The sequence below is a fragment of the Nicotiana tabacum genome, chromosome 13, assembly GCF_000715075.1.
Source record: "Nicotiana tabacum cultivar K326 chromosome 13, ASM71507v2, whole genome shotgun sequence".
In the NCBI taxonomy this organism is placed as follows: domain Eukaryota; kingdom Viridiplantae; phylum Streptophyta; class Magnoliopsida; order Solanales; family Solanaceae; genus Nicotiana; species Nicotiana tabacum.
Window position 1 is genome coordinate 16,954,070 of NC_134092.1, and position 15,234 is coordinate 16,969,303.

Genomic DNA, 15,234 nt, shown 5'->3' on the forward strand with positions numbered 1-15,234 from the left:
GGAGTTGGAAGTTGAACGAGAGAACAAAAAACGAAATATCAAACGGCTAATTATAATGGAGAACTTGAAGATTTCAGTATATAGTATTAAATAATAGTAAGAGGTTTAAGATACATCTAATTTATATTGTCACGTTGTTAAGAATGGTTTATGCAACTAACGAAAATTCTGATTTTAGACTGCTTTCACAATTAAGGGTTCCAATTTTGTTTAGGGTTTCTTTTTTGGAACATTGCAAATATTTATTATCATTTCATCAATAATGTTATATATGTTATACTACTTTCACACTTTATAGGACGTAAAATTTATCTAACTATTCAAAATGTTGTTATTTTATATGTTAAAATTTTCTTCCATTACGCACTAGTATAATATATAAGGTAAATTAATATTTCAATCTATTATTCAATAGAAAATTAAAAGGAAAAAGAGAAAATAATTATATTTAGCAGAATGCATGTCAACATCAACCATTACTGCTAAGATAAATACATCTTGCAATCTTCTATTCTTTTCTCTCTTTAACGATGTTTCAAGCTAAGTCTTCATTTATTTAACAAATTGCTTGCCCGCGCTTATATTTCCTGGCTGCTTTGGACCACATTAATTATTTACTCTCTATCAACCTATTTTCATATATATTGGCATTTTATGCAATCTTATCCTTCTACTTCAAGAGCACCCCCTCCAAAATGGGGTGGGGTTAGACGATTCACAAGACGTGGAGACAAGATTTAAACTTTATAAGAGTTTCTAATTTAATTTATATTTAGTTTATTTTTAATATAAATATAAGGTTTCGATTAAAGTTATTGAGCTCAGCCAAATCTGTAGGTAGCCATCTAGCTCCGCCCCAGTAGTGTGAATAAATATAATTGATTTTTCACTGAGTAATAGTATAAACATGTAGTGGACCCCTCTTACCTATCAATGCAAGAGTACTTGATATGGAGTAATTAGAATTTATCGGATTAGTGGACATACACCATGTTTATTCTATTGAGTACATTATTAGATTGGAAACTATTGAAAAAAGAATTTATGTAGATGTATTAAATGTTAGATATTGCTTTAAAGGTATTTGAAAGAATTGGGAGAAATTCAAAAATTGTCAGATTTACAAGTGGCAATTGAAAAATACTCACAGTTTCAAAAGTAATTGAAATTTAGCCACTTTTCATGTAAAGATAAATCTGAACAAAAATACTGTCCGAAAAATATTCCAGTATATTATACTGAACTCCAGCATATTATACTGAAGTTCCATTATAATATACTGGTCCAGCATAATATGCTGGAAGTTCATACGCAAGTGCTCCAATCTCTAGTATATTATGCTGGAACTTTCCGCGTGTTGGAGTTCCAGCATAATACGCTGATAGTTCATACACAGGTGCACCAATCTCCAGTATATTATGCTGGACCGGTCCGTGTTGCAGCAAAATAGTGGCTATTTTTCAATGACTTTGCAAACGGTGGCTATTTTTGAATTATCAGTCCGAAAACTAGTTAGCTCATGCTATTTTTACGAAAGAATTCATCCTCTGCCCTCTTTATATTAATTTTATTTATAGCTTCCTCAATTATCATTTCTACCTTAATATTGTCTGCCACACATCAATCATTTCCTATAAAAATGTTAAGCATTCTCTACAAATTTTTTAAGAATATTCTATTGGTTCCGTTGTTCTTTTTGGTCATTTTACATTGCAAAATTCAAATCTTGACACTTGCGTAGATAATTGAAGTAAAACAGTTCATGAATACTAGCTTATGCTCTTCGAAATGGAGTTGCTTTAATGTGGCCCTTAAGCTCAAAAATGATTGAGACAAACAAAAAGTTGATCTATACTCTTAAGTCTTAAACAAAAAAAACTATAAGAGGCAAAATGACAGCTTTCTTCATATCCATTGGTAATCAACAATCACATGTTCTTGCAAAAAATAACAGCTTGACTAAAGTTAGCACATGAACTATATGAAACGAGCTAGAGGGTCCTAACATATTTGTCTGAAATACCAAATAGGCAATATTGTTAGAAGGATTTTGAGGTGTTTTATTTCTCCTCCTAATTTTGGTTTGACAACAATATCTCACTAACTTGATAAATGATGTCCATATGGCTGTTGAGCATTTCCTGTTGTAATGGTGCACTCATATTTTAACTGACGAATTTAGATATTCACGATCAAAAAGTTCTGAATTCTTTTTCGAATAAATCCTGAAAGAAGAAAGAATGGAATGCAACATGTTGTGTGACAAGAAAATGGGGTAAATAACATTTCTACTCTGATGGGAATAGCCAAAAACCAAATTAGGTATGATAAATTACTACACACACCCCCCCGCAACCCCCACCCCCCCCCCCCCAAACCCAAAACAAAACAACAAAAAGAAATCCCTGTCCAAGTGCTCAGCTACTTCAAGTTATTTGCTCCTTGAAGTATTCTAAACACCATCAAGAAAGAAGCCAAGACTTACAACCTTGAAGATTTTCGCTTCAGACAGCTTTTGAATTTCACTTGGCTGTAATTTTCAGGTTTCCTGTACCATCCTAATGCACCTGTGAAACAAATTGTGCTCCATTGACATTCATGGGCATTGTGATTATACCAGAACTTGATGCCAAAAGGGAGCCGACTAAAACACTGCATGTTCGAGCATAAATATCATAAACGAATCTTTAGATGAAAACTGCTCTTGCAGACAACTGGATAACTGTGCCTGTCTTAGAAGCCAAACTCCGATTCTGCTCGCTTAAGCACAGATGTCACCCTAGCAAAAAATTCTGGTTCTTCTTCCTTTATATCTTCTAGTGACCTCGACTCGTGTTCATCAGCCTTCAAGCAAAGAATAGCATGAGAAAGACCTTACTACAGTTTCTGATGCAGCTAAATAACAATAGTTTCCTTAAAAATCAAGCACCCCCTTTATGTGTCCCAGTTGCAGAAGTCAATTTGTGCAGTACTTGATGTTAAGTTTGACAATTTGGCCATAAGATCGCATTTTTAATGCTTTAGTCCAACAACAAAAAAAAATGACTGGATGCACGTTTCATCAGAGCCTCCACCTACAAATGAAGCGAATATGTTCTAGAAAGTTACCTCTTTGAATCTTAGAAGGATTAGATTCGACACAGAGGCTGGCTTTGTTTGGTCCCACCTAAAAGGATGTCAAAACAAGTAATGTATTATGAGTTGAGAGGCAGAAAGCCAGAGACATTGCTAAACATAAATAGCTATGACGATCACTACATACAAAATGATACTTAAGAAATTCTCTGAAGTGATAGATCATGCGTAAATAGAAACATTAAACATGAATTTTATAGGGTGAAAATATGAGATCCTTCTTCTACATCAGATACAAGTTGTTAAACAATATTCACTTTGAGTGGATTAACAAATAATACGCATAAACTTGTATGGATAAGTGGATAATATTTGTGGGAAAAAATTACTTTTGTGGGGTCCACTGACTAGTATGCCTCTTGTATTCAGGATTTCCCATTTTCAGTTGTGTGAAAAACCATTAATTACTCATGGACCAAAAGAAGAAATATTATGATGATCTTATTATATTAGACTAATGGATTCCAGCACATAAATAAAAGAATTTGGCATATTATATCGTCCATAATCAAGCATATCATATTTCACCGAGTATAATAGTGATGTAGCAACTTATATCATCCATAATCATGCATATCATATTTCACAGTGTAAAAGTGATGAGGCATATGGATTATTGGGTGCCTTTTTTACAGAAACACGTTGCATAGGTTCTCAACTTCTGGTTTACTAATATATGGGATTTCATTGCCCCAAATTACCAGTAAAATATTGCCTTGTCAAAAAATGAAAGAGGCAATCTTTTTCATCATAGTTTAAAAGATCTTGTGGTTGCCTATCTCAAGCTCAGTTCATCCAAAAGGAATGATGGTGAAGTGAGAATACACGTTCATTCCATTATATTAAGCTTAGCAGACATACCTCACAAGCATTAACTCATTCACAGAACGCCACATTGCACGCCCTACATCTTTAATAGATAGGTCTCTTGCACTTCTCCCATGCCACAACTCTTTGGCAATGTACATAACTTCTTCAACATCTACCTTAAGAGTGATAAAACAAGGATGAACATACAATAAATGCAGTATAAGCGGCATGATAAGTGCGGCAATGTGACTTGACACATGTATTTCATAATGCTGAATAACAAAAACTGAAATAGCATGCAAAAGAAAATTGGAAAATGAATATAATTCTCTTTCAAAAAAACATCATGGTTACTTCCAAATCTATTACCATTATGTGTACTACGATTATTCAGAAAATGTGGTGTCATCATTTTGGTCAAGAGTGGTACTTAAGTTCAACGATCGTGACCGATCCCACTACGACATGACCATGATTGAGATTACTGCAAATCATAGTCATCATGGTACATACAGTGTTTTAAAAGGCGTGGGCGTAAGGCGGGGCGTTTTATATATGCCTCAGCGGGGCGTAAGCCCCATAAGTATTTAATTTTTAATATTTTATAAAATAATATAATGACAGTTAATATTTATAAACAGGTAAAATTGCATAAAAATTGAAGAAAACCATAAATATGTGTGCTCCATCCCCACAAAACAATAATCATAACAATCTATTATACGTTACTTACAAGCACAAGTAATTTGAGTCTAGAAGAATAAAGTTTTCTATATGGAGGAACAAAAAGGATAGATTAACCTGCACTTTGAACTTTGAATTTGCTGCTATGAAGAATAATGTAGTTATCTTTGTATTTATAAAAAAAATTAAATATTCGTTGCTTTTGGGAGATATTAGCAAACTAGCGGACAAGATAAAAAATTGAAAAAACTATGAATTAGGGCTTAAATCAATAAAAAGGGTCTTTACTTTTAAATTTAATACTTTTGAATTCCTTTTTAAACCTTTTGAGTAATTACCAAACTGACTTTTGAGAATTTGGGTATTATATGAAGGACTAATTCAACAAATTTTGTTTTAATTTGAAAAAGTCTCTGGGGCTTACTCCTTACTAAAAAAACGCGCCCCGAACGCCCAGGCGTACTCCCCGAACGCCCGGGCGTACGCCCCAAATTGCGGGGCGTACGCCTCTTGAGACTTTCGCTCCACACCATCGCCCCGGGGCGTTTTTGGTACGCCTCGCCCCGGGGAAAACGCCCCGGGGCTCGCCCCAGAAACATCTTTTAAAACAGAGGGTACAGATACCTTCATTACTACCTTAAGAACTATCATTTCTTACGATTCCATCTTACTTATTTCTTTTTATTGCTAAAAGTTAATATATTAAAGTACAAGAGGCACCAAGATGGTGAAGAAGAATAGAGAAAACTCTATCTTACATATTTATAGGTAATGACTTACTGATAGGAGCACATTTTCAATTTGACATTTCTGCTGTTAGAATGAGCCTAGATTTATTACATGTCTAGATTCAAAGAAGCATATAACAGAGAGGCACGCTCCTCGTTGAATGATATCAAATTATATTAAAAAAGAAAGATGGAACTATTAGCAAGCAACAAAGGAAACAAAACCAGCCCAAGTGGAAGTTGAGGAGATCCACTGCTACAGGCAGCTCTCATCCACATGAGAGTTGATGCCTTATATGAGGCTTTAATTTATAATGCTCCTTTTTTCTGATCAAAGGTGGAGGAGGGGACAACCTAAAAAACAAAATCACGCGGCCTCCACCGGATTAGATAATGCACCACAATACACACTAGCCTTGCCTACTCCATTGCTAAGACAAAAATAGATCAGGCATACTGTAACCCTCCAGACGGAAAAAAACTCGTGCATGAGCTTATAGAAACTAAAATTTCTCACCCTTTAACATTAGGTTCTGTTTTTAGTGCTATCAGTCTGCAGATTAATTCCTTTAATATAAAATAGTGATATTTGCCTCGATGAATTGTCCCATAAAAAAAAAGAATAATCAGAAAATTATCCTTGCAGCTCCTAACTCGATGACTCAAGCAAGAAAGTAGAAAATGCAAGCTCAGGACTGAGTACCTCCACTTGCATGGATGTGCCATATAGCAACTCTTCATGCTCAATTAGACGTTGATGGAGGATTCGGTAGTGATCCGTATCAAAGTTCACCACTGGCTCCATCTGGACTTGCAATCCAGCTAGTTGAGTCGCAACATAGGAAGCCATGACTTGCCCAAAAATTGCAGGTATAGTCCCCAGAACTGGAATGATGCGGACCCTAAATCCAGGCACTATCTGATATCCATATTGCAAATTTAAAAATGTTAAATGAAAGATTCTTTCGGAATAAGAGAGGAATATTAAGTAACATTTAGGAAAGAGAGTGACTTTTACTTATATTGTTTAAAGTTTTCTGAAATGTGTCTTTCCCTTAACTTTATTATAGAAATTGCTAAAATTAGCACTTCAAAGTTAATTCTTACTTGATAATCTGAAGGATTTTCTTCGTCTCCACTCGGCCCTTTAAAGGGAAGCAGTTTTGCCTTGGGTTTCTCTAAAGAAAATACCACAGGAATACCACCATCAATACCATGATCTTTTCTCAAACGATGTCTTACCTGCTCAATTAGTTTTTCAAATTCAACTCAATAAAAGTAAACCAGAAAAAGAGAACTGGATAATACTAAGAACATTATTTTCCATTTATTATGCATGGTCCAGCCGTGATTCCGAATATCCCTGAACATATAACACCAGTATTGAACTTATAACTCTTCAATTTTAAAGAGTTTACTACGAAATTTAAGTAGTTAAAGATTCTGTTGACACAACACAGTTGACAGCCTGTAGCCCTGGTAATAAATGCAAAATTCAGTTTTTATAGTTTATCGGCTTTCAAGCGAATAAAATATCAGGGTAGAATATCATTATAGACTTAAAAATCTATTCCATATATGGAGAAATAGTCTCGCCACTGGAGAGACTGATGTCCTCAAACATAGAGTTATAGAAGGTTTTTTAGTGATATCCAGTAAGCCAAGTGATTCCATAAGATGGACATGTCTGGAAGATGGACTATCTGTTCTCATCTCCAACCAGGAGAGTTTGAAGTCAAAATTATCTGTTATATAATGTGGTGGATAAAGGACGTCATTTCAACGTATAAAAAAATGAATCAGTAATAGAATGGAACTAAAAAATCTGAAAATTCTGGATGCTGCATGTATAGCATGAAAAAAATTCCAGAGAATTAATTACAGCTCGAGAAAGAGGGTCATTGGTGGACTCTCTCAAGTCAGCCACACGAATTCTTGTTGGATCAGCCCTTACGCCAGCTCCTGTTGCAGATAAAACTTTCAAACCTCTTCGAACACATGCAGCAAGAAGCGCCACCTACAAAGTATATATAGCAAAAGTTTCTAACTGGAAAAGATTCAAAAGGTATTGTATAGAACCATAACTACTATGCATCATGCAATTGTTTTCTCAAATACTTACTTAAAGACAGAAGAGATAGAAACTAGCCATTTCCACCGTAAACTACATAAACAAATATTTCATAAGTCCTAAGCTCTTATTCTGGATCTTTTTTCAAGAATTCATAAGGAAGATAGTGTAAAAGAAACTTCTGGTTCAATGGGCATCATACGATTCAATCCTAATGAGTAATGAGACTGCTACAATTCCAGTAAGGTTCCGAATTGTTAGTGGACTTTAATTGCACTCTGAAAAATCAATTAACAGAAAAGTGTTACCACAGAAGAAAAGAACATTAAGATCAACCTTATTAGTTGTCTACAATGTTTAAAATTTTCAGAAATCATGCAAAGAAAAATCCATCCCCCCCCCCCCCAAGGGAAAAAAGCGCGATGGAGACAAAATATTTGCAGAACATTCTAGTCTATATTATTATAAAAGCACGAATAATTTACACTAAATGTCGAACGACAAAAATACACCTAAAATATTGATCGACTTTTATGCCCTTCAATAGCTAAAATATTTATTCAAACGCTAAATAACTATTGGATATAATTGTAAAATTGAGAACATATTTCTAATAGAAATTTGCATTGAACTCTAATACTAACCAAAGTCCTGCCAATAAGTTGATGTTCCAAAAGTTATACCTTTACTTAAATTTTATAGTTATAAACAAGCTAGACTTCTCCATGATACAAGTACTTCCTTTATCTCAAACTAATTTTCCTCGTGTTTTTATGTTGTTTCACAATATGTGTAGTAATCTATTGTAAATTTAAAAAATTTAATTTTCTAGAAAATAATTATATATATATATATATATATATATATATATATTTGAATTTTCTTTATTCTAATCACATTAAAAATTCAGCTCTTACCAGTATTGGTGTTCAAACAAAATGGAAAACCTTAAGTTGGTACACATAATGATATTTATCCTAACTAACCTCTCTCAGAAAGAGAAAAGAAGACTTAGCTAGATGTCGTTGTTCGCCGGTAGACGCAACCACTCTCTTCCTTTGTTCCTCTATACTGTTACAAGTAATAGACTCCTTTTACCTGATATATTCATTAGATTGTATTAAGAAGTATATGTTTTTTTCTTGATTTTATAATTTTAAGTTTTTATTATGTGATTGTACTTTCATATGTTTGAGAATACAAAGCTTATTTAATAAAAGGTTCCAATTTATGGTTGTTGAAAGCTTGTAGCCCACATACATATTTTACTGGCATTTATACAAAATAGTTTGCCGGATTTATCGTTTCTTTACTTAGAGGCTAAAAACGTTTGTTAAAAACTAAAATATATACGAGAAAAAAAGTATACACATATTTTATGTTAACTATTACATGCACGATACATATTTTAATGGCATTTATACAAAATAATTTTCCGGATTTATCGTTTACTTTACTTAGAGGCTAAAAATGTTTGTAAAAAACTAAATTATATACGAGAAAAAAAGTATATTCACATATTTTATGTTAACTATTGCACGCGCCTATGGTTTACGTGCAAGGCACGTGCATAGAGACTAGTTTCAAAAATATATAAATAAGAAGAAAGTTGACGCAGCCTCGGAAAGGGCGCAATACAACTCTAGAACTGAGAAATTATTCGACTCAACCAGCAGGTTTTCAAAGATCACAATAGGCCAGTAATGGAAAAACTGTAATTTAACAATCGCTTCACTTTCAGCCTAGATAGAAATTGCTACTGAAAGGAGCAGCAGCAACAAAAATTGAAAGAAAACATAAACAAACCTACCTTTGTGTCGATATTATCAATACAATCAAGGACGAAGTCAGGGTGGCCAGACAGAATTTCTTCTTCGGACGATGAATCATATAAGATAACTTTTGCATCTATATGGCACTCCGGGAAAATTGATTGGAAGTGCTTCTTAAGGCATAGGGCTTTTGGGGTACCAACATCTTCTCTTGTGGCAACAGCATGTCTATTTAATGAGGAGACTGTGACCTTCAATATAATTAGCAGATATCAGAGTTTTGGAAACATAGACAACATTTCTTGTATAAAACTCATATACTAGAGCATCTTTCCCGGACCCAAAGACTTTTCTTTTCTTTTACTTATTTATTTCTGTTGGATAAAGTAAAGGAATTTAATGATAAACATCCAGTGGATGCTAGCAAATACAACAAAGTGCAATGATTTTAGTAACTAAGTACCATATGCAATATCCCATGGATCCCAAACCTCTGTAATTTTGTTGCATTGCAAAATGCAAGTAGGACATATATTCAGACATCCAAATCATGTCATAAACCAACATGATGATCTTTAAGGGAGCATAGCAGCTACGTAAAAGACTCAATTAGATCCCACTTACATTTCTTGAGCCGAGGGTCTATCGGAAATAGCCTCTCTACCTTTCCAGGTAGGGGTAAGGTCTGGGCACACACTACCCTCCCCAGACCCCACCTGTGGGATTACACTGGGTATGTTGTTGTTGTTGTTGTTAGATCCCACTTACACATTACTTAACAGCTATCGTGTTTCCCAATCTAGAACTATCAATATTGCAGAACACTTTTCCTTGATAAATACCTCCCAAATTAATGCCAATGTACATACCATCCCTGTAGATCAAGTTAAATGGAAACGAAATGGAATATCTACATTAGCAGATGGCACACTCGATTCCCCCCTCCTACAGTCGTGCACAATTGACCAAGAAGTCTAACTTCAAGGATCCACCAATCAGGTATGATATTATGGAACACAATTTTTGGCTTACACTTCTCATTATAATAGTAATTATAGTATCCAAGTCTCTAGGAATATTGTTCCTGTAGTTTATTAACTATATGCCACATCTCTAGATTTCAGGCCAAGGAATGAAGGAAAAAGATGAATTGAAATCTGAAATTTCATGTTTATTGACTTTCATCCTGCTTCAAAGAATAAGGAATGGTGTAAAGAGGAACGGAATGTTGTAAAATCAAACAGGATAAGGAATGAATTAAACACATGGATATATAGAATTTTCTCTGCCAAAGGAATGTAACTGGCAAGAGATCACAGCAGAGTAATACATAAGTGAATCAAATGGCACGTAAAGAAAATACCTGGTCGAAGTCCACAAGGAGTAGCCGTCCAACCCCTGACCTCAGAAGCATGGATGCAGCATGACTTCCAACTCCTCCAAGACCGATTACCACAACATATGATGCAGTGATTTTCTGTTGGGCTTCAAGACCAAAGAACTGCATATTCCTAAAGAGAGCAGAAAAGAGTACAAAAATAAGAGCAGAAATGCAAGCGTCAACATAACTAACTGCCATTAGTCAAATGGCCCAAACGGAAATAAAGTCTTGCATGGATGTGTAGAGCTGCAAATGAGCTGTCTTGTTCGTCGAAGACTGGGATTATTCAGCTTGTTTTGTTGATCACACGAGTTGATCTCAAGCTCAACTTTGAGATCATATATTTTACGAGTTGAACATGGATAAACTTACAAGCTCACTTATGTTCATAAACATTTTCTTCTATGTATACTTCTTTAAATATTGAGTTAATACCCTAAAACCCCTTAAACTATCATATTTTTGACAGTTTCCTACTTAAACTATTAGGTGTCCCCAAAACCCCCCTGAACTATATTGTCGCTCGTATTAAAACCCCTCATCACTGACCTGGCATAACATGTGTAGATACTCGCTTGGGAGCGCGTGGTAGCTGAAAAAAGCCATCAAAATGGCCCACCTAACAGAAAATAATGGTTAATTAGCCTAACCCCCTTTCAAATTTAATTTTTTTAATAAATATTCTCCTTATTTCAATTATATCCATCTTTCTTCCTCATTTTTCACCATTCTTCCTTATTTTTTACCTTTCTTCTTTGTTTTTCACCTTCTTCTTCATTTTTAACCTTTTTTCTTCAGTTCTCCACATGGGTTTCGTCTGGAAAAAAATTCTCCCTCTCTTGTTTCCTCTGAAATTATTTATTCTCTTTCTTGTTTTAGTCTTCTTTCATGTCTTACACATATTGTTGAAAGAATACCAATTTAAATCTTCTTATTAAACTCAACACCTTGTAAAGAATAAAGTTGAATCTTTTAAACATTTTTTATGTAATCTGGAATTAGAGAATGTAGTTGACGGGCAATTGATTTTTTATTTGCAACAATTTTATTTTGTGTAATCTTTTTATGTAATATAAGATGACTTTTAAGAAATACAACACTATATGCCTATATTTTTTATTTTATTTTTAACTGTGCTACAAAGTGAATATAAATAAGGACTTATCAATTGGAGTCTAGCATAAAGCACAATCACAATTAAACCTAAAACTAACACAATACATTAGATATTATTTTGGCCAAAACTCCTAGAATTAATCAATCATTCGAGAGTAATACATCATGAGTAAACTATATAAAAACTTTGTACAAACCATAAGTTAATATAGTCAGACAAACATACCTTTAAAAGTACAACATGGAATTTTAATATATAGGAGAATATAGTTAAGGGGGGTTTTGGGAATACCGGATAGGTTAAGTAGGTAACTGACAAAAAAGTGATAGTTTAGGCGGGTTTTAGGCTGAGTTAAATAGACACGTGTAGTGCTACATGGCACATTTTTTAAACAATTAGGAGCGTGTACTAGACGCACCTCTAAGAAAGCAATGAGGGGGTTTTAATATGAAGGGTAATATAGTTAGGGGGGTTTTGAGGATACCGAATAGTTTAAGTAGGAAACTGACAAAAACTTGATAGTTTAGGGGGATTTTAGGGTATTAACTCTTAAATATTTATATCAATTGAAATGAATATTTTATTAGATCTTATATCTTCAAGAATCCAATCTAAGAATGAAAAAGGAAAAAGTACAATCAATTCTCAGTACCCCTATATCTACCTTTTCCCCTACTTTGCAGATCATACACTTAAAGAAAACCAATGACTGAACCCTGAACATAACAAACACTAATGACCTCTGTTTTCAGTTCTGAGTCTGAGCAAGGATATTTTTTGCAATATTTCACCATTTATAAACCCATTCTTTCCCTTATTTGATCGGAGCAAAATGCCAAAACATGGCAAGGTAAGTTTCTCTTGGTATATCATGTATGTTATAGAGCTATTTTTCCTATCCTCTGAGCAGCAAGGTTATAGGTCTTTTCCATGATATTTCACTTGTCAAATCTTAGAAGCGACTGGAAAGCTATTCTCTATTGCTGCAACTGCCATTTACTTGGCTTGGCCATCCTTAATATATAATTCAAACGAAAAGGAAAATATTATGACTTACCTGGTTAGTTGTTCGGAAACTACTTCATCAGTCAACAGGTTTGGAGTAGTCATTCCGTTATATTTGGATCGAGGAAGCTCTGTGATAGTGTGATATCAAGTAGCAACAGAAAAGATTTAGCAAGCTAAATATGGCTCAACCCACCCTCTTCCACAAAAAAAAACCACAAAAAGAAAAACAAAATCATCATTACAAGATGAAAATGTCATTAAATCCACAAAGCAAACATCATCAAAGCATTAAATCCATAATATCATTTCCCAACTTGTTTAGGACTGAGGCACAGTTGTTATTGTTGTTGTATTGAAAAACAGGCATTCAGTGAAAAGAGTTTTGATAACGAAAAATCCATTCTTTGTATTTTCTTTAATCGACAATATGGAACTCACTTCCCGCTATTGTCTGGTAGATCATTTGGAAGGAAAAAAAAAGGTAAGAATTAAAAAAGTAAAAGTAATATTTTAATTAGCATTGAGTTTAGATGAAATTCTTTACTCTTTTTTTTGGTGTAACATGGCAATTGCAAAAGATACAGAGGCCATGATTGACCTTTGGGGCACATTACACCATGATGTTATCAATAAAGTTACCTTTAACAATAAAATATATCTTCTTTGATCGAAAATTAATTTAATGGAAAAAGCAAACATCATCAAAGCCTAATCGTATGAAGTTAGAGTACAAAGCTGAATGTTTCAAGTTATCGAGTTAATGAGACGACAATGTGATTAAAGCCCATGTCGAACTTTTCTTTCTCTTCTTAATATAAGCAGATGCATGAAGAACCTACTAGAAATTTAAAAGTTGGCAAATATCTTTGTAATCCAATTTTTTTTTTTTTGATAATCAAATATCTTTGTAAGCTATTGAATAAGCGACGTCTAGAATTATAACAGAATTGAGTTGCGGGTTTCTTTTTTTTTCTTCCCCGTCAAGTTACAATGCTGCAAACATAAAAGAAGCCTAGAAATTCAAACCCTCCTACGAAGAAATAATAGACAAGTATCGAGGTTAAACCAAAGAGAACAGAAATGTACCATTTGAATTTACTGCCTCACTTATATACTCTTTTCCAATACTTCTGCAAAACAAAAGTTTATAATCGTCAAACTTCAATTCTCAACTTCTAAATTAGAAAAGAGTCAAGAAAATTCTAACTTCATCGGTGGCCAAAAAATTTCCCTCTTTGTAAAACTGAAAAAGTACAACTATAACCACTACTTTTTTGACAATATACTCCGACTTGGTACAACAACTAGGCTTACTGACCATATTACTCCATTTAAACTCATCTCAGGCCAGTACTACATAAGTAAATTAATAACAAAAAATAAATACTACTCCCTCCGTCCCAATTTATATAGTGGTGTTTGACTGGCCCCATTAGTTTAGGAAAGAAAGACTAGACGAATTACAACAACAACAACAACAACAATAAAAACACAGTGTAATCAAGTGGTGTCTGGGGATGTTAGCGTATAACCCTACCTGCGAAGTTAGAGGAGCTGTTTCTCATAGAACCTCGGCTCAAAGACATGATGAAATACAAGAAAAATAAAAATAAATAGTACTTCCAACATACACAGTAGGAGCAAAATGTAGTGTGTGGGTGTGCGCGCGCTATGTTGTCTATACACCCTTAATAAAACGATAAATAAAAATTCTGAAGAAGTTAAACATGATTCTTTAATCCAATATCTATGGTTTAGTAATTACTGGTTGTTTATTGGGAGTGGATTGGAAAGAAGCTTGGAAATAGCGAGTGTAGCAGCAGAACCCAGTACAGCTCCTGCTCCTATAATTGCTAAAACCTTCACTTTCTCTTCCATTTTCACTCTTCCGGCGGGCCAAAAGTCAGCTCAGTTGGGTTTTAGGTTAAACCTCCGAGAATAATTTGGACATGGAAGGAGGAACTGGAGATGACCCGAAAAGCCCAATTGGACCGGAAGAAATGGGCTTACTGTATTTCAATGGGGCCGTTACAAAAAATTGCACGGTATGTCCCCAACAGAACTCTGATCTCGGCGAAATGTTCCCGTTTTTACGGTCTTATCAAAATGTCCCCCCACTTTTACTTGAACACCATACTTCTTCAGTATTTAAAACTTAAAATTTTATTTTGGTTGCGGAAAGTAGAAGTTTAATCATCCATTACTGTCAAACACGGATTTAGTAATTTAGTGTAAAAAGCTCAAATTTTCATTAGTCTCTTAGAAAGTATTGAAAAAGACAATTGTGTCTTCTTAATTTGGTATTATTTGACTAAATTGGTGATTAGAAATTGTTTGTGTTGGTATTTGGAAGCTTTATTTCAAATTTTAGATTATTTAGAGCAGATTTACGGTGGTTTGGTCGCAATTGAAGTTGCAAATTCATACAATACTTTGTTAAAATAACACGGAAAAAGTTCGCTTAGACTTTGATGAACAACTTAACATATAGGTAAAGTAAATATAGTATAAACTCTACCTGAAGAGCA

The 15,234-nt window shown here is 34.1% G+C and overlaps 1 protein-coding gene across 4 annotated transcripts; it reads right to left on the reverse strand.

Annotated features, from left to right (window-relative positions):
- Positions 1-2,163: 2,163 nt before the first annotated feature.
- Positions 2,164-14,855, reverse strand: LOC107832280 (tRNA threonylcarbamoyladenosine dehydratase). 4 transcript variants are annotated; one of them, XR_001658534.2, is made up of 11 exons: positions 14,472-14,852; positions 13,793-13,836; positions 12,756-12,834; positions 10,564-10,711; positions 9,239-9,451; positions 7,240-7,374; positions 6,465-6,599; positions 6,061-6,276; positions 3,997-4,117; positions 3,109-3,166; positions 2,164-2,844 (listed from the first exon to the last, which is right to left on the reverse strand). XR_001658534.2 is itself a non-coding variant. In XM_016660096.2 (11 exons), the coding sequence occupies exons 3-11, from the start codon at positions 12,806-12,808 to the stop codon at positions 2,734-2,736; spliced, it is 1,194 nt and encodes a 397-aa protein (XP_016515582.1). In that variant the 5' UTR covers positions 12,809-12,834; positions 13,793-13,836; positions 14,717-14,855; the 3' UTR covers positions 2,164-2,733. The 4 variants fall into 4 exon arrangements, 3 of the variants coding, with proteins under 3 accessions (XP_016515582.1, XP_016515580.1, XP_016515581.1); XM_016660096.2 differs by having other exon boundaries at positions 3,997-4,121; positions 14,717-14,855; XM_016660094.2 differs by having other exon boundaries at positions 3,997-4,121; positions 14,472-14,848.
- Between the last annotated feature and the right edge of the window lie 379 nt (positions 14,856-15,234).

Coding starts and splice junctions, on each gene's coding strand:
- LOC107832280 (XM_016660094.2), bottom strand. CDS start 14,584: ATGGAAGAGAAAGTGAAGGTTTTAGCAATTATAGGAGCAGGAGCTGTA. Junction 9,452..10,563: donor TCCTTGTGGACTTCGACCAG/GTATTTTCTTTA, acceptor ATTATATTGAAG/GTCACAGTCTCCTCATTAAA. Junction 6,600..7,239: donor ATGACCCTCTTTCTCGAGCT/GTAATTAATTCT, acceptor CTAATTGAGCAG/GTAAGACATCGTTTGAGAAA.